The sequence below is a fragment of the Heloderma suspectum genome, chromosome 2 (assembly GCF_057233095.1).
Source record: "Heloderma suspectum isolate Gila_16-S chromosome 2, 16-S_ref, whole genome shotgun sequence".
Taxonomy (NCBI): Eukaryota; Metazoa; Chordata; class Lepidosauria; order Squamata; family Helodermatidae; genus Heloderma; species Heloderma suspectum.
The window spans coordinates 362591935-362615893 of record NC_139459.1 but is presented as its reverse complement, the minus strand read 5'-3'; the positions used below and the strand labels follow the sequence as shown (position 1 = coordinate 362615893).

The 23959-nt window shown below is 46.4% G+C and overlaps 2 protein-coding genes across 6 annotated transcripts in view; both read left to right on the top strand.

Moving 5' to 3' along the window:
- LOC146355685 (E3 ubiquitin-protein ligase TRIM7-like) overlaps window positions 1–1982 on the top strand; it is a 35892-nt gene extending 33910 nt beyond the window's left edge. Inside the window, exon 7 of the mRNA XM_084830958.1 lies at window positions 1728–1982. Within this exon, the coding sequence (XP_084687084.1) occupies window positions 1728–1981 (254 nt within the window). The 3' untranslated portion in view covers window position 1982. The remainder of the gene's footprint in view (window positions 1–1727) is intronic.
- Window positions 1983–2679: 697 nt separating this feature from the next.
- LOC146355684 (zinc finger protein RFP-like) lies at window positions 2680–23939 on the top strand. 5 transcript variants are annotated; one of them, XM_084831016.1, is made up of 8 exons: window positions 2680–2752; window positions 6907–7240; window positions 10805–10900; window positions 11771–12001; window positions 18083–18105; window positions 18765–18880; window positions 19664–19696; window positions 20649–23939. In XM_084831016.1, the coding sequence occupies exons 1-8, from the start codon at window positions 2685–2687 to the stop codon at window positions 21164–21166; spliced, it is 1419 nt and encodes a 472-aa protein (XP_084687142.1). In that variant the 5' UTR covers window positions 2680–2684; the 3' UTR covers window positions 21167–23939. The 5 variants fall into 5 exon arrangements, with proteins under 5 accessions (XP_084687142.1, XP_084687141.1, XP_084687145.1 ...); XM_084831015.1 differs by lacking the exon at window positions 2680–2752 and having other exon boundaries at window positions 6836–7240; XM_084831019.1 differs by lacking the exons at window positions 2680–2752; window positions 18083–18105 and having other exon boundaries at window positions 6836–7240; window positions 18733–18880.
- Window positions 23940–23959: the final 20 nt, after the last annotated feature.

The window sequence follows — 23959 nt, the reverse complement described above, 5'->3', positions numbered from 1 at the left end:
TTTTCTTGGTGTTAGTTTTAGAAGGTGTTGTAGGTCTTCATAGAACCGATCAACCTCAGCTTCTTCGGCATCAGTGGTTGGGGCATAGACTTGAATTACTGTGATGTTGAATGGTTTGTCTTGGATTCGTACTGAGATCATTCTATCGTTTTTAAGATTGTACCCCAGTACTGCTTTTCCCACCCTTTTGTTGACTATGAGTGCTACTCCATTTCTTCTCAGGGATTCTTGCCCACAGTAGTAGATATGATGGTCACCTGAATTAAATTCGCCCATGCCTGTCCATTTTAGTTCGCTGATTCCCAAGATGTCGATGTTCAATCTTGCCATCTCATGTTTGACCACCTCCAGCTTACCTTGATTCATTGATCTGACATTCCAGGTTCCTAGACAATATTGTTCTTTACAGCATCGGATTTTCTTTTCACCACCAGACACATCCACAGCTGAGTGTCCTTTCGGCTTTGGCCCAGCCGCTTCACTCTTTCTGGCGCTACTTGGAAATACCCTCTGCTCTTCCCCAGTAGTATATTGGACACCTTCTGACCTGAGGGGCTCATCTTCCGGCGTCATCTCTTTTAGCCTTGTGATACGTTCCATGGGGTTTTCTTGGCAAGAATACTGGAGTGGGTTGCCATTTCCTTCTCCAGTGGACCACATTTTGTCAGAACTCTCTGCCATGACCTGTCCGTCTTGGGTGGCCCTGCACGGCATAGCTTATGGCTTCACTGAGTTACGCAAGCCCCTTCACCACAACAAGGCAGTGATCCATGAAGGGGACCTCTTGTTGGGTCTGGTGCAAAAATGCACAAGGACAATTTCCTCTCACCTAAAGAATTTGAGGCTTCACTCCCTAAGCTGAGTGAGCCCATGAAAGAACTAGTTTTGAAAGCTCCTCCAGTTCAGTCTCAAGTTCAAGAGGGTGAGCAAACCCAGTCTAATATTTCTGCCATGCCAAGTTGTAAAGAAAATCCTATGGCATGTTCAGAAGCAGGAACTGCAAGTATAAAGCCCGTTGAGGAATGCTGTGTAGAAAGAAATTCCTCTAACTTTAAAAACAGATGAAAACCCTTCCTTGGTTTTCCTCCCAAAATGTTCTGAAACTTCTTCTGAAGATGCTAGCAAAGAAAAGTCTGAAGCTAGCCTCAACCTAAGTACCCCAGAATTACTTGTGAGTAAACCTGAGCAAGAGTTCTGTGAAGCCATGGGTGCATCCATTTCTCAAGAGAGTGAAGCAGAACTTGCTTTGTGTCCCAAAATGGTGGCAAAGTCCTCTAGCGATCAAATGAAAGCCTCATTTCAAGCAGAAGCCTTGGCTGTAAACAAACACCAAGATGCTAAAGAAGAGAAAAACAGCAGTGCTACTAATCAAGAAATCCTTGTGTTTGCTAACCAGCTCTTCCTTCTTAATAAACAGCCTTTTGATAGAAAAACTTTTGTGGTAGAACCTCCAGCTGCAGGACGTGTCTACCTGAAACCTAAATTGAGTTTAAAAATTAACATTGTTTTCTCCCTGAACCAGAAAAGGGTCTCAGATTACAGTCACAAGAGAGTGGACAAGGATCTAGAATCCCAGAATCCTGTGCAATCTGTCTGTGTGAGCCCAAATATTGCTAACTCAGAATTTTACCTTTTAGATGCCAGCACTAAACAGCAAGGTGCTAAACCAAAGTGCACCCGTGACATTGGTGTACAAAGACTAATATTTTTGCCTCCCAACAATACAGGTAAAAAGGAATCCAGAGTAATCAGTTTGCAAGTGGAATGCTCACCTATGGAACTCCCTGCCACTACTAAGCAGGCAGTAAGATGGTTGTTTGAGTTCTGTCTATGTGCATTAATGACCTTCCTTCGTTTAGAGCATGCAATAAAGGAAGCCCATGAAAAGAAAAGGCGGCAGTCACTCCAACTAACAGCTTTTTTCCCCTCAAATGGTTTACCCAAAGGCATCCCCAGTTCAAATTTAAGGGCATCAGAATAAGATGTTCCAGAAGCCAAATTGCAAACAGCAGCTGGCAATAGTCTTATAAACAGATTCAAGACCCAAGAATGGAAAGGTGATTGTAAATCAAGCACCTACAAAGGTTACAGGCATTGGGTAGTCCCTGGTAAGGCACGGTGGGGCGGGGGAGCCCCTTCAAATTACAAAGACAGAGCATGGCCCTTGCTTAACTAAGGCCAAGAGTGTCTATGTCTTGCTGTCCAAAGAGTGGAAAATGAAGCCCCCTGACCATCGATCTTTTTCAAATGTGATTACTCAGTCATGCTTTGCATGCAGGGCATCAGTGCCTTTTAGAGTAATTGCTTTAGTTTTCTTTATTTTGGCCAGCAATGTGGGTGTGTTTGGGGAACAGGAAATGCTGCTGCCCCCAGAGCCTCCCGATTTAAAAGCATTCACTCAGTTTTAATTGGCCCTTGGCAGCCAAGCCAAGAGCATGTGCAGAGTGAGAACTTGATTCCTTAGTTGAAGTCTTTAGAAAAAGAAAGGATGTGTCCAAGTTCTTGCATATAGTTCTTGTATTGTTGTTGCTTTTCTCATCCACTGATGGGGGGAGCCCACACCTCTTTTTAGTTAATTTCCAAAATGCAGGTTTGTGATGCCATCATCCGAACGCTACAAAGATCAAGAGGTCCTCCCAACAAAGTCAGAGTGAGAGATAGAGCCAAGATGAAGTACAGTACAGATGACCAGAATCCAGATGACATCAGTTGCAGCAGTCTTCCGGGATCTAAAGATTGCAGGAGCCCAGAGGCAAGCAGCTCCCATTCCCAAGTAGCTGCAGTTCCTGTTGGAAGCAGCTGCCCAAGTATCCCACATGGACGGTTTGCGCAAGCCTGTGAGAACATCCATAATGGACTATAAGCAGGGCTCCAGATTGTGTAGTTACAGCTGAGCCCAGCAGAAGGACTGCATTTTGAAGAGGCTCCAGTAATTTCAGTCACATCAAGATGTGATCTCAACTGAATAAAGATGAACTTTGAGTGGAATTGTTTTGCTCCAGTGTAGAAACAGATGAGAATTTTGCATGTGCTCTCTTCAAGAGCATTAGTTCTTCGAATACATGATTGTTTTGTCAAAAGTTTATAATACTGATAAGATGTGAGTGCGCAAAGGTTCGAGCCTTAATAATTGTAAGTGCGTTTGACCCATTCCCTCCCCCTTGAGAAGCAGATTTCTGCATCTATCTTGGTTCTTTCAGCCTCCCCTCCATTCTCTCCACCAGCCAACTCCCCACACTGTGCAGGCACATAAGGTACTAGGCAGAAAAAGTGAATCATATAGAGTTTTTTCCCCACAGAAGTGTTGTTTTTAAGTGCCAAAGTTTTATATTACTTTGTTGTTGTTTAAAACAGACTATCACTCTGTTTTCAGCATTAAAATGTTTTTGCAATGCTGCATCCCTTTTAAGGATCAATTCTAACTGGATATAAAGTCTTATTAGAAAGCATAGTTGCCATGATTGGATGTCCAGTGACAGTCTCCTATTCCCAACCTGTATACGTGTTGTGGTAACATCACCAATGGGATTGGCTTGTCATCAATGGGAGGGGAGTGTTACAAAGTAGCTCTCTTTTGAGTGAACAGTACTGACTCCATTTTGAGACAGCCAAAAAGTCAGGCATCTTCATCCCCAGCCTCAGCAAAGGTGGGAGAAAGGAACAGGAATGGGGCTGAGAGCAACATGCAAGACTAGATCAAGCAATTCAGTTTCTAGTGGACTGCTTAAAATGCATCCCCCAAAGGCAAAGCTGAGGGTCACAATTCAGCAAAACATGACTGTGCTGAATAGCAAGAATGATAACTGGTAAGTTATCATTGCAGGGTAAGTTACCAATGCAGGTCAACCACCTGCTATATGCTATTGTTGAACTCCAGCCTTGACACCTGTCTTTAAGACAGTCAGTAAGATGCAAGGTCATCTTTTGTTAAGTGACTAAGAGATAGCAAGTGAGACTTTTGTTTTTGGCAAGTACAGCCATCATCCCCACTGCACCCTCTTTTGTTATACAAGATGGGAGGCCAACTCAGTCTTCCTCCCATAGCAAGCAGCACCATTTCCAGTGCCCGTGAGCAGTGTCTGGCTCATCAGAGTTGTGATGTCACTGCCTTTCTCTGGACAGTAGAAGCCTCAAGTTGGGGCCGTCCGGGTCCCCCTCTTCCCAGAGGTGGGGGGCCATGCTGCTGAAATCACTAGGTGCCTCCCCCCTCCACAGGTATGGTGCCACACTGCTGCTGAAATCACTCAGAGACTCTCCTCCCAGAAGAAAAACTCTATGCTGAAATCACTGAAATTGCTAAGCTCCTCACTTGCCAGAGCAAGGTGCCAACAGTGGGTGCTTTGCCTTCCCTAGTTAAGGCTCTCTGCTTTCCTTCGTCTTCACCTGAGACCAGGAGTTGCAATGCGCACTAGTTCATGTCTGCAGGAAAGGGCTTCAGCCCAAGGAAAGGGATATTGCTTTCAGAGGTTCTTTGTAGAAATTGTAGCCTCCACCCCCTTTCCCTTCTCTCTCTCTCTCTCTCTCTCTCTCTGTGCATGTGCGCTTCAAGCCTTGGGAAGACTCCTTCCCACAGTCTTGAAAACTGCTTTTAGGCCTGGAGCTCAGCTTCACCAAGAATGCAGCTAATTTCTCCACCAAAGCATAACTTGGTGAAGGCTGGAGCATCCCCAACTGGTCTTAAGTATTAGATCCATTTGTTCAGCTAATTCCCCCAAAACTACCTTGTGCATTTGAATCTTTGTAAACCCCAATAAATGTGCCCCTGTGGCGTTATCCTCTCCAACAGTGTCTTGAGTGGGAATCTCTTTGGGTGGGAATCGCCTTCTTAGCTATAGACACTCTATTGCCAATGTCTAAAGATTCCTTATTACCGGGTGTGTGAGTCTTGTTGGAACGTGTGCTAGAGCACAGCACGTAACACCTGTCTTAAAGGAAAATCCCCACTTATTGTGGCTTTTGTTCCTGGCACTCAAACAGCCAACACCTGAGGGTGAAGATTTTTAATTTAAATTTTGCACTGTGCAGCCCCAGTCCCAAAATCTCCTTCAGGGTCTAAGGCAGCCTTCCTGAACTTGGAGGCCTCCCCCCAGATGTTTTAGACTTCAGCTCCCATCAGCCCCAGCCAGCATGGCTAATGGCCAGGAGTGCTGGGAGCAGTGGTCTTCCATCCAAGACATCTGGAGGATACCAGGCTGGGGACAGCTTTGTGTATCCGCCCTGGACTGCAAGGAGGTCAAATCAGTCCATCCTAAAGGAAATCAACCCTGACTGCTCATTGGAAGGACAGATACTGAAGCTGAAGCTCAAATATTTTGGCCACCTAATGCGAAGAGAAAACTCCCTGGAAAAGACCCTGATGCTGGGAAAGATCGAAGGCAAAAGGAGAAGGGGATGGCAGAGGATGAGATGGCTAGATAGCATCACCGATGCAATGAATATGGACTTGAGCACGCTCCGGGAGAGAGCGCAGGACAGGAAGGCCTGGCGTGCTCTGGTCCATGGGGTCACGAAGAGTCGGACACGACTGAACAACAAACACTCTTGAGTGTATTCCTGGCTGCCCATCCAACACCACAAGTGCTTCTCAGAGCCATACAAGTTGCCCCCATTTGACCAATGTCACCTTGGGCCATCCCAGCTTCCACTGAAACACATCACCAGAATATTATGGGCTATCCGCCCTCTTTTGTCAATCTTATATTCAAGGATTACAAAGCTGGAAGGGATCCTGAAACTCTGCAATCATAAGCACTGGGCTGTGAGGGACGCCTGAAAGGTCTTTCAGACCAACCCCACACCCCGTTTCAGAACGGATTCTTCAACTGTGGAGTACGAGGGATTGTTCTCTTGTACATCGTTCATTCCAAGCCTGTGTGCATTAAGAAATGTCTGCCTATAGCATTTGGCCTTGGACATGTAGCTTCGCTCAGTCTTTTGAATCTGTGCCGAGGGACTAACAATGGGGATGTCAGTGTTGTGGATTCTGTATCTCCCTTGGACGAGGAATTTATCTGCATTCCTCAGTGCTCCCCATCTTTAAAATGGGACAAATGCATTCCATAGGTTCCAAACGGTATAATGCTTGATCATTAACAATGTACCGCAACCATGTGTCCTACATTCTTTACCTTATGGTGCGGCTCGTCCTATTTTTTGGTCCTCTGAAATGACCAGCTCTGCATACACTTTATTTCTTCTGTTGCTTGTGATGCACTTGTAGCCTGATTGGTTTGGGACCCAATCTCTGTGGGCCACAGGGCACTTTCCCTTACATGCATACAACAATGCCCTTATTTTTCATATTCTTTTCAGGGGAGTATCCATTGCCAGAATATACATACTTAAGATTCGAATAAGGCAGAGACATGGAGTTCTGCTCAGTCTCTTCCATGGCCTTTCGGAGTCCATGGTCCTCTCCCGTGCCAGTGTTTGGGCTGGTTGTTCAGGGGTGGAGCAGATGCTTTGCATGCAGAAGGTCCCAGGCTCAATCCCTGTCAGCTCCAGATACTGTAACGCCCCTTTGTTGCTATGTTCTGAACTGGAGGCACCTTTGAGGGAATCCTCTGGAGAAGGCAAGTGCCCCCAGGGATGCTCTGACTTGGATTCCTGCACTGAGCAGGGGGTTGGACTCGATGGCCTTGTAGGCCCCTTCCAACCCTACTATTCTATGACTCTATGAAGTCCCTCCTCCGATTCTGTTTCCAGTTTCAGTACTTCTAGAAAGAGAAACGCCCCATCCTGAAGGCAGCTAAGCGCCACCCTGGTGGGGAAGGAGGAGCAGGCAGGGAAAACGAAACTCACCCAGTTTGCATCATTCTGCAGTTTGCCTGGAGCCATGGCTGCTGGAAGCCCCGGGAAGAGGCTTCAAGACGAAGTGACGTGCTCCGTTTGTCTGGATTTTTTCAGGGATCCAGTGATGCTAGACTGCGGGCACAACTTCTGCCAGGCCTGCATCGAGGAGTGCTGGAGCAGTTCGCCCACAGAGGCGGCCTGTCCTCAGTGCCGAGAGAGAGCGGAGCAGCGGAGCCTGAAGCCCAACCGGCAGCTGGCCAACGTGGCTGAGATTGTCAAATTGCTGAAGCCGGAGGGAGGAGGGTGGAGAGTCTGCGAGCGGCACCAGGAGCCGCTGAAGCTCTTCTGCAGGGACGACGAAGCCCCCATCTGCGTGGTGTGCGACAGGGCCAAGGAGCACCGAGCCCACCGCGTGGTTCCCGTGCAGGAGGCTGCCCAGGAGTACAAGGTCAGGAGGGCCCCCTCGCGTGGAAGGGCAGTGTTTTGAGAGGTGCCAGGGCCGGGGAGCAGGGGGGAGCGACTGCTGAGGGTGGGGTGGGGATTGCCCCCAGCCCCAAAGTGGGATTGCTGAGAGATGGGTCTGGATAAAAGTCGGATCCACAAAATCAAAAACGTACCCCGTTGATGTCATATGATTCTTATAGGGGAAAGGCCTCCCCACTCCATGGACTGAGGCAGATTTTGCGAGGTGCTGGGGCAGGAGAGGGGGGCGGGTGACTGCTGAGGGTGGCGTAGGATGGGGGATTGAACTGCCTCCAGCTCCAAAGCAGGAGAGCGGAGAGACTTTCTTGAAGAAAGTGTATTAAGGCTTCTGGGCAGGGCTTGTCTGCCCCAACGCACAACTCTTCAGAAGGAGTTTGGAGACAGGTTGGTGGGTGGAATCATGGGTGCCCAGCAGGGCAGGAAAGGGACAGATTCCCCAGATTCTCTGCTTTCATTAAAAAATAGAAAAGCAAGCAAGTCTCTCGCCCATGTGGGACCAGCAATATGAGGCAAAATGTGCAGCCGCTACTCATGAAGGAGAAGGCTATCAATGGCTACTAGTCCTGATGGCTACGCGCTTTCTCCAGTACCAGAGAAGGTGAGTCTGTGTGGTCTGGAGAACCTGGGGCCCATGATGTTGGCTGGCCCAGAGCAGGGCTTGCACCTGGTAGCATATTTAAGTAAGAAGCTGCTGCCCAAAGAAAGGAATTTGGGTACTGTGGAGAAGAACTGTTTAGCCATAGTGGAGAAGGAGTGTTTAGCCCTTGGAAAATTAAGGTCATATATGTGGGGGCACCAATTCCAGCTGCAGACTGACCATTCCCCTCTGTGTTGGTTGTCCAAGATGAAAAGTACTAATGAGAAATTGCTACGGGGGAGTTTGGCCCTCCAGGGCTATGATTTTTCTGTGGTCCACATTAAGGGTTAGGCCAATGTGTTGATGAATGGGCTTTCCTGTGCGCATGGGATTGAGTAATGTGAAAGATCTAGCCACCCTTGAGAGGGCAGTTTGTCCATGTGGATTTTTAACCTCAATTAGGGTTTAGTAGGGTGAAAAGTGTGGATGAAATTTGGGGTATGCACCCCTAAATTTCATATTTTAAGGCAGGAGGTGTAAAGAAGTTACTCCATGTTTGTTGATGTTGAGTACTCGTTTTATATTCTCTGTGTTAGGGCTTGTGAGAGGCCCAAAGGGAGGAACCTGGCACATCGGCCTTGTAACACCTGGGGGGAAGATGGTTTACCTCAGGTTTATCTCAGAGTGAATGTCTTTGTTGTCTCCCGGGTAATCTTCTTCAAGGCCATAAACTGCTTGGCTCTGTGGGGAGGAGTAGAGTGCTTGCAGCTGGGCTGGTGTGAAAACCATCACCTGGCAAGGAATTGGGAGAACTAATTCGGTCTTTGCTTCCTTGTGTGGAGGTACGCCTGACAGTTCCCTCCACCTCACTTGGGGGCTAGAGGAGGGTGGCGGCAGCTACCAAGAAGCGGTTCAGTTGAATCACATTTTTCTCTGCCTTCCTGTACAATGATCATCTATTGCAATTAATTTCTGATAAATATGAGATAACAATTTCTTAGTTTTGTACCCTTTGTAGCTTTCTTCATTATCTTATTAATTTAAATATTTTTCTTAGTTTGTAAACATGTTTAAAATTTCCCTGCCAATACATATGGATAAAGTTCTTCATATCCACTGCAGGAGGCAGGGCTGTGGCTGAGACAGTGTGGGTTACACCAGCCCTGCAAAGTAGCCCAGTATTGTTATTCCCATTTTATGGGTGGGGAGGGCAGTATAGCATAGTGTATGACAACTGCAGTGTAGTCCAGTGGTGTTATCCAGTCTCCTGGTATGTTGGTTTTATTTAAAGAAGTGTGTGTGTGGGGGGGGGGGTGCCTGTGAAGTTGATTGTAGTACAATTTAATGAAGGGATGGATGGAGTTGTTGTGGTGTGTACGTATGTCTGCAAGTTTGAGCTCTTGCAGTAGGCCCGGGTGGAGGCCCTTCCTCCTTCTCTCTTAGTGCAGGCTGTGGAGCTGAGGACCTGCAGCTCCTGAGAAGTTCATGTTTTATCATGTATTGTAGTAATAAAGAACCCTGCTGTGAAGGTACCTGAGTATACTGTGTGTTGCTTGGAGAGCAGAGCCCGGACTGGACTACAAGCAGAGCAGGTTATGCTCTACCCCCCCCCCCCCGATATTAGCCATGCCCTTCACCCCTGTAATGCTCCTTCACCCAAAGGGCCCTTACAGGGGTGACTGGAGTCAGGGAAAGAATTGAGAGTTTCACCTGTGGGTGGAAAGCTATTTTCCAACACTAGGTCTACCTACTGAGAAGACCTGGTATGCAAATTGTTCAGAAGCCAGGTCTGCCTATGCCCAGGTCTCGTCACTGCTCAGTCGCCAAATCTACCAGAAATGGTGGACCTTTGATGTTATCGGGGCTTTTTATTTTATGTGCAATCATACACACAATATTTTCCTGTAATTCCAGCAAAAATATACAATTCCAAACAAGGCCGTTTTTTAAAAAGTGCAATTATATACAAAAGTGTGCAGTTCCAGGAAAACATATGCAATCCCGAAAGAATTCTGCAGTTCAGAATTCAAGGCATGCAAAAGTTGTTAGTTGATGTAAAAAGTGTCCAGTAACAATGTGAAAAGTAAAATGAGTAGTCCAGGCTCTTTTAGAAGCCTAAACCCAGATCAAGCATACCCATTTATCCTCCCTCCCTCACAGATTCCACTGCTATTGTCTAGAGTGTTCACCACTGTTTCAGAGATGAAGGAAATCATTCTAGGACAGGTCATGGAAAGCTGTCAGTGACAGTTAATCTCATGATAAGGGCAGTGATGCCCAAACATATCCAATATGACCTTCTTAAGACATGATGCTGTTCTGTGTTTGTGCATCATGATTTCCCCTCTTGTTCTAAGTTTTTGGATATCCCTCACTCCAAATAAAGGTTTGTTGGAGTTCACGATGCCTCTTGTGTAGAGCTTGTCTATACTATTCTTGAATACTGTCAAATTCCTAGGGTTTTCTGCTACTTTGTGTCATGGAAGGTGACTCTCAGCAACAAAGCGTGTGCAGACACACAAGGCAAAGGCACAGGTGTGTTGTAGCAGCAGAGCTGGGTGGTATAGAAATGAAATAAATAAATGAATAAATACATAAATGAATAAATAAAATACTATGCGTGTGCATTAGTCACATGCCATTATGAAGTTTTGCCCCCCTTGGAAAAAATCCTGTAGATGCCCATGAATGGAATGTTCCTCCCTTCACCATCTCAGGAAGTGATACACCCAGACTCCAACTGGATGTATTAACCTATTCAATTTATTATGCTCTACTAAGATAAAGACAGAGGCATCTGGGAGACCCCTGCACACACACCCAGCACTAGAAGGCAGAGGGGAAAATATTTTTAAACTTCCCTGTCTTTGTTTCTATGCAGCATTTTAAATATATTTATATTGACTATATCTCTACAGAGGAGGCAAACGGGCACTTCTGTCTTCTCTCCAGGATCGGATCTGTAGCTGCCTGGAGACTCTGAGGAAGGAGAGAGAGACTCTTCTGGCATGTAAAGCAGGCACAGAAAAGGAAAGCCAGCACCTGCTTGTGAGTGTCACTGTTGCTGGAAAATGAACATGTACAAGAAAAAAATACCTGAGAAAAATGAAATATGCAGAAGGCTATAAAGCCCCAAGGTAGCTCTGCTCCTCAGAACTTTTATTCTTTGGAATGACCTGATCTGATCTCCCATAAAATGTTCATGAAAGGCCATGTGAAGGGTGGGCCCTTGGAAGTCTTCTGAAAACTCTTTCCCTGACTAAGCCAGTGTGGTGTAGTGGCAAGAGTGTTGGACTGGGAGGTCCAGGTCCTAGTCCCTGCTTGGCCAAGGAAGCTCCCTGGGTGACTTTGGGCCAGTCACAGACTCTCAGCCCAACCCACCTCACAGGCTTGTTGTTGTGAGGATAAAAGGAGGAGGAGGAGGATTATGTATGCCGCCTTGGGTTCCTTAAGGAGGAAAAAAGATGGGATACAAATGTAATAAATACATACATACATAAATAATGCAGGGCATGCCCTTCTGAGAGCACCATAATGCACATGTCAGGCATGCTTGAATGGGTTTTCTCCCCCAAATTATGGAATGTGCTCCCTCAAGAACTACAATTGGCTGTAGTCTCTTGGCTGTTAGAAAGGGTGTAAAGATGCACCTTTTCAATCTAGCCTGTTAAAATGTGTACTTTTTACTGTTTTTTTTTTTAATTCTTGCAAAATTTTATTGTTTTAAATTGTTGTACATTGCTTTGATGGCTTTTTAGCAGATAAGATAGTATATAAATGTTGCAAATAAATAAATATTGTTCATAGAACCTCTTTGAAATGTCTGGAAGTGTCTTTAATCTACGATTCTCTTCACCTACCTTTTAACACTGCAGAAACATATTATATTCCTGACATCTTTTCTCCTGCTTGTTACAGGAGCTAATGGAAGCAGAGAGGGAAAAGACAGTGGTTCAGTTCCAACAACTACGCCAGTTTCTGGAAGAACAAGAGAAGCTTTTGCTGGCCCAGATGGAAGAGGTGGAGAAGGAGATTTCAAGGAAAAGGGATGAGCACCTGGCCAAAATCTCAGAGGATCTCTCTTCTCTGGAAAGGATGATGCAGGAAATGGAGGACAAGTGTCAACAGGCAGTGAGTGAACTCCTGCAGGTAAGATGGCAATGACGGCCAAAGTTTCTCTTTGTGGGAATACTGGTTCTGAACCTTTTGTGTGTTTTTTTCACTTACACAAGACATGGAGAGGCCCAGTTAACGTTACAGGTAATTGGGTTTGTTACGTCCAGGACCATATAAAAGAGGAACAGGATAGCGTATTCAGCTTGTCATGGGCTATTCTGAACTAGAGGGTTATTTCCACACTAGCCATTTAGTTTGGAATTGCCATCCCTCATTCACTAAGAATTTATGGACAATCCGGAAAATACTGTTCTCAGGGCTTCATCACACAGAACTTTTATCCTGCGATTGAGATTGCTCCTTCACGGAAGTTTGCGGGCTTTTTACATGACGCTGTGACCCTGCCTGCACTAAATGCCCTTTGTTCCGTTTTTCAATAGATCGCAGATAATGAGCTATCAAATTGCCCCCGTTGTGTTCCCCTCCAGTTTCCTCTGTGAAAAGAGTTAAAGCTGCAAGAAGAGGAACGAGATCAATGAAAGATAATGGAAGACTCAGATACCGGGAGAAGGAGGTGGGAAAGGAAGCACGTGTAAAGGGAGTCAGCTGTGATCCTGCATTTAAAACGACAGCAGACAGCCCTGTTTTAAATGTAGGATTTTAGGCTGGTGTAGAGATGCCCTCAGTCTCTTGCAGTTCAGTGTTTTCTATCTTGACCTCCTGCCTTCTACGTAGATCTGATTTGTGGAAAATTCTTCTTACTCAAAACACAAGTGTATCGGCACCTTGCCCTGTATGGATTGGCAAAGTGGTATTGAGACTTTTCAGGGCCACTGTGGCTCTCTTCACACCTGGCATTTTATCTCACTACAAACTGGTCCTTTTGATTCCAGATCCTTTCTGGGATTTACACTGGCTCTGTATACAGGCATCTCTCATAGTGCGTCCCTCTGCTCCATACCTTTTCATGGCTGGGCAGAGTTGCACGGAACAATCAGGACAGAAGGGGGCTGCTGGCCCTATGCCCACTCTCCTCCCCTGATCATTGGTTCCTGTAACATGATTGATGGCTCCACCCATCCCTCCACTCCTCCCTTCTAGTGACCTGGATAGCGGGCTATGGGAACTGGTCCCCTGTCCCCCTCCTTCCTCCGACTTTGTGGAGAGGGAGAGGGAGTCTTCTTGGTGGCTTACCCTGAGGTTGCTGGCCCTGCTAGCCCTTCTCTGCTAAATATGTCAGTGTGTGATGGAATTAAATGCAGTACATTGCTTGCACTACTGAGTTTGAGGAGTATACCAATTTCTGCACCAGTGGAAGCAGTGGAGCTGTGGAACCGATTCCAGGTACTTGCGGATGAGACTGGAGGACAGCCTGCAGAGGAAGAATCACAGGGGAATCTGCATGAGAGTGAGCAAGAGGCTGAAGATCAGTCAAACAGAGGCGATGAAACCCAGGCCTACAAGAAGAAGAAGAGAAGAGTGGTAATAGTGGGAGACTCCTTGCTGCGTGGGATCGAGGCCCAAGTATGTCGCGAAGACCCGTGGACTCGCCAGGTATGTTGTCTCCCGGGAGGACAGATTAGAGACGTGACTGAAAGGTTGCCTGCACTCATAAAGCCCACTGACAGGTATCCCTTTCTTCTCATCCATGTGGGAACAAATGATACCGCCAAGCGGAGCTACGAAGAGATCATGTCAGACTTTGAAGCTTTGGGAAGGAAACTCAAGAACTTTGGGGCCCAGATAGTTTTCTCATCCATCCTTCCAGTAGTTAGAAGAGGGATAGAAAGGGAACGAAAAATACTCCAGGTGAATGACTGGCTACGAAGGTGGTGCCGACGAGAGAGATTTGGATTCTGGGACCACGGGCTATACTTCCTGGAAGATGGGCTGTTGGCTAGGGACGGGTTGCACCTCACAAAGGATGGGAAGAATGTGTTTGGCCACAGCATGAAGAACTTCATCAGGAGGGCTTTAAACTGAATGCTATGGGGAAGGGAGATGTAATGTTGGGGGTAACAATGGACGTAGGCGCATGCACTGCAACGGAGAGAACAACTCTGATAGCGCCCAATAATAGTCTTCAGACACATGTAGGAAGAAAGCCAGACTATGAAGCACATGGTCTTCGATGTCTATATACTAACGCCCAGAGTATGGGAAACAAACAGAACGAACTTGAACTCTTAATACAGGAGGGAAATTATGACCTGATAGGTATAACTGAGACTTGGTGGGATGACTCTCATGACTGGAATACAGCAATTGAAGGATATAACTTGTTCAAAAAGAACAGGAGGAACAGAAAGGGAGGTGGGGTTGCACTGTATGTGAAAAATACATATCTCTGCACAGAAAGACAGGAGGAGGAGCTTGGTAGCCCCATCGAGAGCATCTGGGTTGAAATAAATGGAGCAAAGAATAAAAGGAACCTAGTGGTCGGAGTCTACTACTGGCCACCCAATCAAGGAGAAGACAAGGATGAAACTTTTGAAAAGCAAATAGCCAATGTTTCAAGGAAGCATGATGTAGTAGTAATGGGGGACTTCAATTTCCCCGATATTTGTTGGGAGACAAATTCTGCAAAACATGGCCCCTCCAGGAAATTCCTGACTTGTGTGGCGGATAACTTCCTCCTACAGAAAGTAGAGGAAGGAACTAGAGGATCGGCTATCCTTGACTTGATCCTAACCAACAGAGATGATTTAGTGGATCAAGTAGCAGTTACAGGAACTCTGGGGGAAAGCGACCATGTTGTACTTGAGTTCTTGGTTCTAAGGGAAGCAAAAGCTGAGTGTAGTCAAACGCGTACCCTGGATTTTAGGAAAGCTGATTTTAATAAACTCAGAACAATGATCAGTAAGGTGCCATGGCAAGCGACGCTAACGAGAAAAGGAGTCCAAGATGGGTGGGAGCTTTTAAAAAAGGAAATTCTCAAGGCCCAATCACAAACAATTCCAACAAGAAGAAAAGGTGGAAGACAACAGAAGAAGCCAATGTGGCTTCACAAAAAGTTTAGGAATGATCTGAAAACAAAAAAGGACACATATAGGAAGTGGAAAGAAGGCCAAGTAACAAAGGAAGAGTACAGGCAGGTGGCACAGAATTGCAGGGATGGCATCAGGAAGGCTAAAGCTGAGAATGAGCTGAGGTTAGCAAGGGATGCTAAAAACAACAAAAAGGCTTTCTTCAGCTATGTGTATAGTAAAAGGCAGAGGAAAGAAATGGTGGTTCAGCTATTAAATAAGGATGGCAAAACAATAACAGATGACAAGGAAAAGGCAGAGGTGCCCAATTCCTACTTTGGCTCAGTCTTCTCCCAAAAGAGGGTCTATGACCCCCCCTGGCAAAGGCGAAGTACAGGCTGAAGGGGCAGGATTGCAGCTTGAGATCGATAGGCATATGGTCAAGGAACACCTAATTACTTTGAATGAGTTCAAATCTCCAGGGCCAGATGAACTGCATCCTAGAGTCATAAAGGAACTGGCAGAAGAACTCTCAGAACCACTGTCTATTCTCTTTGAGAAATCATGGAGGACGGTGGAAGTGCCAGATGACTGGAGGAGGGCTAACGTTGTCCCTATCTTCAAAAAGGGTAAAAAGGAGGAACCTGGGAACTACAGACCAGTCAGTCTGACATCAGTCCCTGGGAAAATTCTGGAGCAGGTGAGAAAGCAATCCATCTGGAAGCACCTTGAAAACAATGCCGTGATTACTCGAAGCCAACATGGATTTGTCAAAAACAAGTCCTGCCAGACAAATCTGATCTCATTTTTTGATCAAGTAACCTCCCTTGTAGACCGTGGGAATGCTGTAGACATCATATACCTTGACTTCAGCAAAGCTTTCGACAAAGTGCCCCATGATATCCTGATGAGCAAACTAGCTCAAAGTGGGCTAGATGAAACAACGATCCGATGGATCCACAGTTGGCTACAGAATCGGACTCAAAGAGTGCTTATCAATGGGATCTTCTCCAACTGGGGAGAGGTAACGAGTGGGGTACCGCAGGGCTCAGTCCTGGGCCCAGTGCTCTTCAACATTTTTATGAATGACTTGGAGGAGGAGGTGCAGGGAATGCTGATCAAATTTGCAGATGACACAAAATTGGGCGGGATAGCTAATACTTTGGAAGACAGAAACAAAATTCAAAGTGATCTGGATAGACTGGAGCGCTGGGCAGAAAACAACAGAATGACATTTAATAGGGATAAACGCCAAGTTCTGCACATAGGAAAAAGAAACCAAATGCACAGTTACAAGATGGGGGATACGTGGCTCAACCACACTACAAGCGAGAAGGATCTTGGAATTGTTGTCGATCACAAGCTGAATATGAGCCAACAATGTGATGTGGCTGCAAAAAAGGCAAATGCTCTTTTGGGCTGCATTAATAGAAGCATAGCTTCCAAATCCTGGGAAGTACTAGTTCCCCTCTACTACTCAGCACTGGTTAGGCCTCATCTGGAGTACTGTGTCCAGTTCTGGGCACCACACTTGAAGAAGGATGCAGACAAACTGGAGGGGGTTCAGAGGAGGGCAACAAGGATGATCAGGGGACTGGAAACAAAGCCCTATGAAGAGAGACTGAAAGAACTGGGCATGTTTAGCCTTGAGAAGAGAAGACTGAGGGGAGATATGATAGCGCTCTTCAAGTACTTGAAAGGTTGTCACAGAGAAGAAGGCCAGGATCTCTTCTTGATCATCCCAGAGTACAGGACACGGAATAATAGGCTCAAGTGACAGGAAGCCAGATTCTGGCTGAACATCAGGAAAAACTTCCTGACTGTAAGAGCAATACGACAATGGAACCAATTACCTGGGGAGGTGGTGGGCTCTCCCACACTGGAGGCCTTCAAGACGAGGCTGGACAGCCATGTGTCAGGGATGCTCTGACTTGGATTCCTGCATTGAGCAGGGGGTTGGACTCGATGGCCTTGTAGGCCCCTTCCAACCCTACTATTCTATGATTCTATGATTCTCGGTTCCCAACTACAGAAGTAAGAAATCCACAAACGGACCTGTATACAGTCAATGCATCAAGCCCCCCCTAGCAGCCCCCCCCCCCCGGTGACTGCTTCACGGGGGACACCTTCTTCATTAGTCCTAGCTTGCTTCCCCCCCCCCCCACACACACTGTTGCTACTCTTCCCCCTTATTCTGGCTTCCCAACCCCCCTGCAAGATGGGCTAGGAGAAGACATAGTGCCTGGCCAGGTGGGAGGGAGTACTATGGAAAACCACCTCAGCATTACTGCCTTATCTAAAAACTCCACACACAAGTCAATGGGAGGGGGAGGTTCCAAGTAATTGCATTGAAGGGGATGGGAGACCTTAAGACTGCTACTCTAAGTAGACTTACAATGCAGTCCTATGCGTGCCTACTCAGAAGATTTCACAGATTTCAATGGCACTTACTCCCAGGAAAGGAAAGCCTTACAGCCATTGAGTTTACTCAGGAGTAAGCATTGCTGTGTTCAGAGGGATCTCAGAGAAGCATTTGGGATGGTTAACCCCTTTACAGTTCAAGCGCCTGTAGTGGAATGGGAGAGAGGCAGAAATGGCACGGCCCCCACCCTCCCACTGATTTGTTGTCATGACAATGTTAGTCAACACCGCCCAACAACTCCCCCTAGCACACACCCACACAAAGTGGGACAAAGCGCTGAAGGCGGAATACACAGGGAGGAAATGTCGATTTCAGTCACAAGCACAGAACATGCCAGGTTTTCCCTGTTCTCAGATAACATGGGAAGAGGGAGGGGAAATTGTTAGATAGCAGCAGGAGAGCAGCGGCGTTGTTTAAAGCTCCCATGAAAACCGGTGATTAAAGAAGAACGATCCTGCTAAAAAACCAAGGTGTGAAGAGAGCCTGTGCCTTTAATTAAGGGTATCCTTGTAGCTCTTGCTGGACTAGATGGATAGTCATTTACTCATTTTCAAAATTCTTGTCCAATATATATTTATCTGCTTTCATTTCGAAGGGTTTTAAATCGATTGCTTTGCATTGCACTGAAATGACCCCACTTTGCCTGTGGAACTCATTTTGTGAATGATTTCCTACACAGAGTGGGAAGTGCTGAGTTCCCGTTTTCTTTCTTTCCTTTCCCTCTAGGATGTAAGAAGCACCTTGCAGAGGTAAGGGGATCCCACTCATTTCCCTTCATATTTCATGACACTGAGAAGGCTCAGGATGGAATGAAGAGAGCTTTGTCCTCCAGGCTGCTTGGGGTGGGGGGAGCATGGGTTGTAGTCCAACATACCACGGATGAAAATAACAACATCTTTTTGGACTTATAATACCCCTGTTCTCACAGAAAGGATCATTAAATTACAGAGATATGTGCCAGTCCAAATTGTCTGTCCATCTGTCTGTCTATCTTTCTGAATATGTGCAGTTTCGCAATTTAAACTCACTTAAATCATAGCACCATCATGACTACACGAACAAACTTGGGTTTGCCAACTCAGGCGTTGACATGTTTGTCACTGCCCTGATCATCTACTGCTCTCTGGGTGGTCATTTGGTGACCCCCAGCACTATGCACCTTCCCCAAGGTCCAAGCCTAGCTGCACCACTGCTTGGCAGCAGCCACACATTCCTCATGATGTCTAGTTGGGCTTTGGGGTTTTGGAGCCATAGTGAGGGAGATTCTCCTCCACAAAGCACCTCCATCGCCTTTGCCTTTCTGCAGTTGCCTCCATCCCTTGGCTTTCTGCCATTCTTTCCCTCTTCCTTTCTTTGGAAAATTCTAGGTTCGACAGAGGTTGGGTCAACATTTGTTTCTCTCCTCCAGGTGTGAGGAGAATAAGTTTGAGAATCCCGTGGTTTTTCCCCCAGAGCTGAAATGGAGGATCTGGGACTTGTGTGATATAAATCTCTCTCTGGAGGGTTTCATGAAGCAGTTCAAAGGTACCAAAGAGCGGCTGCAAAGGATTTCATGCTGTGTATTGAACTGGTCCAGATGTCGGTGGCAAAGGTCATTGTAATGTTGGCAGGGTTGCAAAAATGGGGAACTTAATGTTCCAGTTGAGAAGCCAAAATGACCTTTTGCGCAAGATGGCAACCAACTGTGGCTTTATTTACCCGTGGGGCTGTTGCTTCTTGCCAGGTGCCTGTGAGCACCATTTTCGCATGGCTCCCATGGGCAGCTAGCTTGCCATGGCTTATCATGTCATGTGAACCCAGGTGGCAGGGGTTGTTTGAGGGTTAAACAACCCTCAAATAACCCAAAGCTTGTTGTAGGGATATTTGAGGGTTGTCTGACCCTGAAACGACCCGTGCCGCCTGGGTTTGCACAACATGACAATCCACCGCAAGCCAGGTGCCGTGAAAACCGGTGCCAGCAGGCCCCCGACACAATGAAACAGCCCCCATAGGTAAATTAAGCCATGGTGGGCTGTTGTGACATGCGAAGATGCCCAATGAGTTCATTGTAGAAAGGGCTCTCGCAAACTTAGCACATGTATTCTGACGTATTCAAACTTCTCCCATTAGGAGAAGACAAACTTAATTATTTGTGGGGATGGGATTCCCCTCACTTCCACCAAGATTCATGTCAGAATTCACTTAAAGCTCACTTGAAATAAGGAAAATAATGACAAAATAATGACATAAAATGATGGGGGGGGGCCTTGTTCCGAGATTGCTGTAAGCAGACTTGTGTGATATTTTGTCTCTCTTCCCTTTCCCCAGACACTCTGATATCTGGAATTCAGCTGAAGAAAGGTAAACTGTGGGATATGATGGAGCAACAGAATAAACAGAATAAACCAGGCATTTTAGCATTTTAGCTTTCTAAATTTTTATCTTTGCTGTTTTAAATCTGTATTTTAAACTCCTGCACTGCTGCTAGGTTTTATTGTGGTTGTATTATTATATTGTGGTTTTAATGTTCTGTATATTTTAAATTGTTTTATTGTGTGTTGTTTGGTTTTAATTTTTGTGACCCGCCCAGAGAGCTTCGGCTATTGGGCGGTATAGAAATGAAATTAATAATAATAATAATAATAATAATAATAATAATAATAAACGAAGGGCAGGGGTGGAATAATTTGGGCCACATTAGAAAGCTGTCTGCTTGTATTTCATTCAGTTTTCCCCTTCATTTGAACTACAAATGAAATAAATAGGGAAAGGACGATCGCGCAGTTCTATGCCTATCTCCATATATCTTACACACACACACACAGACACATGTACTTAGTCATTTGACAGAAGAACTGTCGACTTGGGGAAACACTCTGTCAAGTACAGCATTATGTTCCCAGCAGTGGCCAGGCTGCAGGCTACAGATGAAGGCAGTAGCCACTCAACTGGATGTCTGAGGTGGAGAGGGATCTCCTCCAGGTGACCAGACAGGGGGATCTCCTTCCCTTTCTCTCAGTCATGAAATCATTGTCAGGTTGTGTGTGCACACGTGAGGACTTGGATGACTGCAGATCTGCAGAGATGAATACTGGAGCTTCTAGCTAGAGAGAGAGAATAACTATTGTAGCTCGTGTTAGACCTAACCTTTAAAGCCACCAAAGGTGGGGAAGTCATCGTCCCCCTTTTTTTGGCAGTCGGGGGGTGGGGAGGTGATACCTGGGATGTATTTCCAGTCTGAGCACGTAACAGTCTGTTAAATTCTATTTATCTTTTCTTTCCTTGTCTCCTTCCCCTCTCCCACCTCCAACAGCAAACGTATCTCTGGATCCAGACACAGCGCATCCCTGCCTCATCCTGTCTGAGGATCATCAAAGTGTGAGAAATGGAGAGAAATGTCAAGACCTGCCCAACGGTCCTGAGAGATTTGACAAATGGGAGTTTGTGTTGGGATGTGAGGGATTCACAGCAGGCAGACATTTCTGGGAAGTTGTTGTGGGGAGTGAGGGAGAATGGTCTCTGGGGGTTGCCAGAAAGTCTGTGAGAAGGAAGGGCGACATCACCGGTGGTCCTGAGGAAGGGATCTGGGATCTGGGGAAGTGGGATAATACTTACCATGCCTCAGAGCCCTCTTGTGAGTCTCCTCTGTCAGTGAGGGGAGAACTCAAGAGGATCCGAGTGAGTCTGAACTATGATGGGGGACGGGTGGCCTTTCACGATGCTGATACAGCGGCCCTGATCTTTGCGTACCCAGCAGCCCCATTCTCTGGGGAGACCCTGCTCCCCTTCTTTTGGGTGTCAGAAAACGCCCACCTGACACTCTCTCCTTAAGGTGGTCAAAGGGTGGGGACAGATGTCCATAAACCACACACATTCAGCCTCCCCAGGACAGAGCTCAGGTATCCCCCATCCCTCGCAATCTATTTAAGGAGGCCAGTTTTGATCAGGAGAGATTGCCTGGGCCTTGTGTCTGTCAGGAGTCCACCTCCTGCCCATGAGTCAATTTCAAAGTGGATTTTAAAAGGCAATTTAAAAAATAAAAACTGGATAAAACATTAAGTAGTAAATCATGTCAAATGCATGTGTGTGCACGGGGGGGGGGGGGGAGGACCTAACAAAATGGAAAGCTTTTTGTTGCCCCTTCCCCATGCTTCAACCTTTCACTTGAGAGACAAGAATGGGGGGAAGGCAATGGGAAGGCATGCTCAACCCCTTAAGCCAAAAACATCCATTGCCACCCCTGTTTCTATGTGCATCAGTCTCTGCATCCTTCACTAAGGCAGTCAGATATACCTTGCGAACCTTCCTGCTGTCACTCTCCAGGCCTGGAAAATTAATAATGAAATAAAATACAGTGTATTGACCAATTGACAGTTCTGCAAATGCTTACACAGTCTTCAGGTCACTCACCAGATCCAATTAAAAGGAACCCGGCCCTTCCTCTTGCAAAGTTCCTACTTCCTCTGTAGTTTTCTTAAAGAGGCAGTAACCCATTAACAGAGCAATTGATGCTTGTAAGCTTCCGAACTCTGAGTGGGAGGCGCTGTGGGCTTTTTTTGCTCATAGAATCATAGAATAGTAGGGTTGGAAGGGCCTACAAGGCCATTGAGTCCAACCCCCTGCTCAATGCAGGAATCCAAGTCAAAGCAACCCTGAAAAGTGGCTGTCCAGCCTCGACTTGAAGGCCTCCAGTGTGGGAGAGCCCACCACCTCCCTAGGGAATTAGTTCCATTGTCATATTGCTCTAACAGTCAGGAAGTTTTTCCTGATGTTCAGCCGGAATCTGGCTTCCTGTCACTTGAGCCCATTATTCCGTGTCCTGCACTCTGGGATGATCGAGAAGAGATCCTGGCCTTCCTCTCTGTGACAACCTTTCAAGTACTTGAAGAGCGCTATCATATCTCCCCTCAGTCTTCTCAAGGCGAAACATGGCCAGTTCTTTCAGTCTCTCCTCATAGGGCTTTGTTTCCAGTCCCCTGATCATCTTTGTTGCCCGCCTCTGAACCCTCTCTAGTTTGTCTGCATCCTTCTTCAAGTGTGGTGCCCAGAACTGGACACGGTACTCAAGATGAGGCCTAACCAGTGCTGAGTAGAGGGGAACAAGTACTTCCCGAGATTTGGAAGCTATGCTTCTATTAATGCAGCCCAAAATAGCATTTGCCTTTTTTGCAGCCACATCACATTGTTGGCTCATATTCAGCTTGTGATCGACAACAATTCCAAGATCTTTCTCGCTTGTAGTGTTGTTGGGCCACGTATCCCCCATCTTGTAAATGTGCATTTGGTTTCTTTTCCCTAGGTGCAGGACTTGGCATTTATCCCTGTTAAATGTCATTCTGTTTTCTGCCCAGCGCTCCAGTCTATCCAGATCACTTTGAATTTTGTTTCTGTCTTCCAAAGTATTAGCTATCCCGCCCAATTTTGTGTCATCTGCAAATTTGATCAGCATTCCCTGCACCTCCTCCTCCAAGTCATTAATAAAAATGTTGAAGAGCACTGGGCCCAGGACTGAGCCCTGCGTTACCCCACTTGTTATCTCTCCCCAGTTTGAGAAAGTCCCATTGACAAGCACTCTTTGAGTCCGATTCTGTAGCCAACTGTGGATCCATCGGATCGTTGTTTCATCTAGCCCACTTTGAGCTAGTTTGCTCATCAGGATATCATGGGGCACTTTGTCGAAAGCTTTGCTGAATTCGAGGTATATTATGTCCACAACATTCCCGCAGTCCACAAGGGAGGTTATCTGATCAAAAAATGAGATCAGATTCATTTGGCAGGATTTGTTCTTGACAAATCCATGTTGGCTTCAAGTAATCGCATTATTAGGGAGTCTTGGAGTGGGAGGGAAGGAGGCTGCAGAGGGCTGGGGATACTGTGTAACCTGGCCTCCCCAGTTCCCTCCCCACCCACAGAAATTCCCCCTTTACCCCCTCTCCAACATCACTTTTGCGACCTTGGAGAGGCAGTCGGCGCGGTTCTCTCTGTGCTGGTTGGGAGGGGGCCAGGCTGCGTTTGCCTGGCTCCAAGGTCGGAGTGCTGTTTTCGACTTCAGATCTGGGGCTCCGAAATCTCCTACGGCTGCCCAGATGCTGTCTAGAAGCCATAGGATTGTTCCCTAATTGTCTTAACACCCTTGTTTGTTCTAAGCAAAGGGAGAACTCCAAATAGGTGTCCCACAGGCAATGGCTTCCACCATTGTCACCCTCAATTCTGGTTTCTGTTTCCCTTGCCCATCTTCCCACCCAGATCTCCACAAGCCATAATATTCCAAAAAGCCAAATGAGCCCACCAAAAATACCCTCATTCATTGTTATTACTCAGGGAGACTGTTGTGACATTCTAGGCAAAACCTATATGCAAAGAGGCCTAATTTACTTGTTTAACAGATTCAAATGAATCCTATGCAAGTCCAATGTGAGGAACAGATCCTGATTTGGGGGAGTAGGATGGGCAAAGGGAACGTTGTTCTAAAGGGTGTGGGGGGATGCTCCCATTTTACTCTGTTGCAGAACCAGAGCTTAATTGTTGAACTGAATGTATGTTGATGAATATGTTTTGGCCGAGCTTACAGTGTTCTTGTATTAAAGATATATCTTAAAAAGCACACTGATCTCATTGATTTAT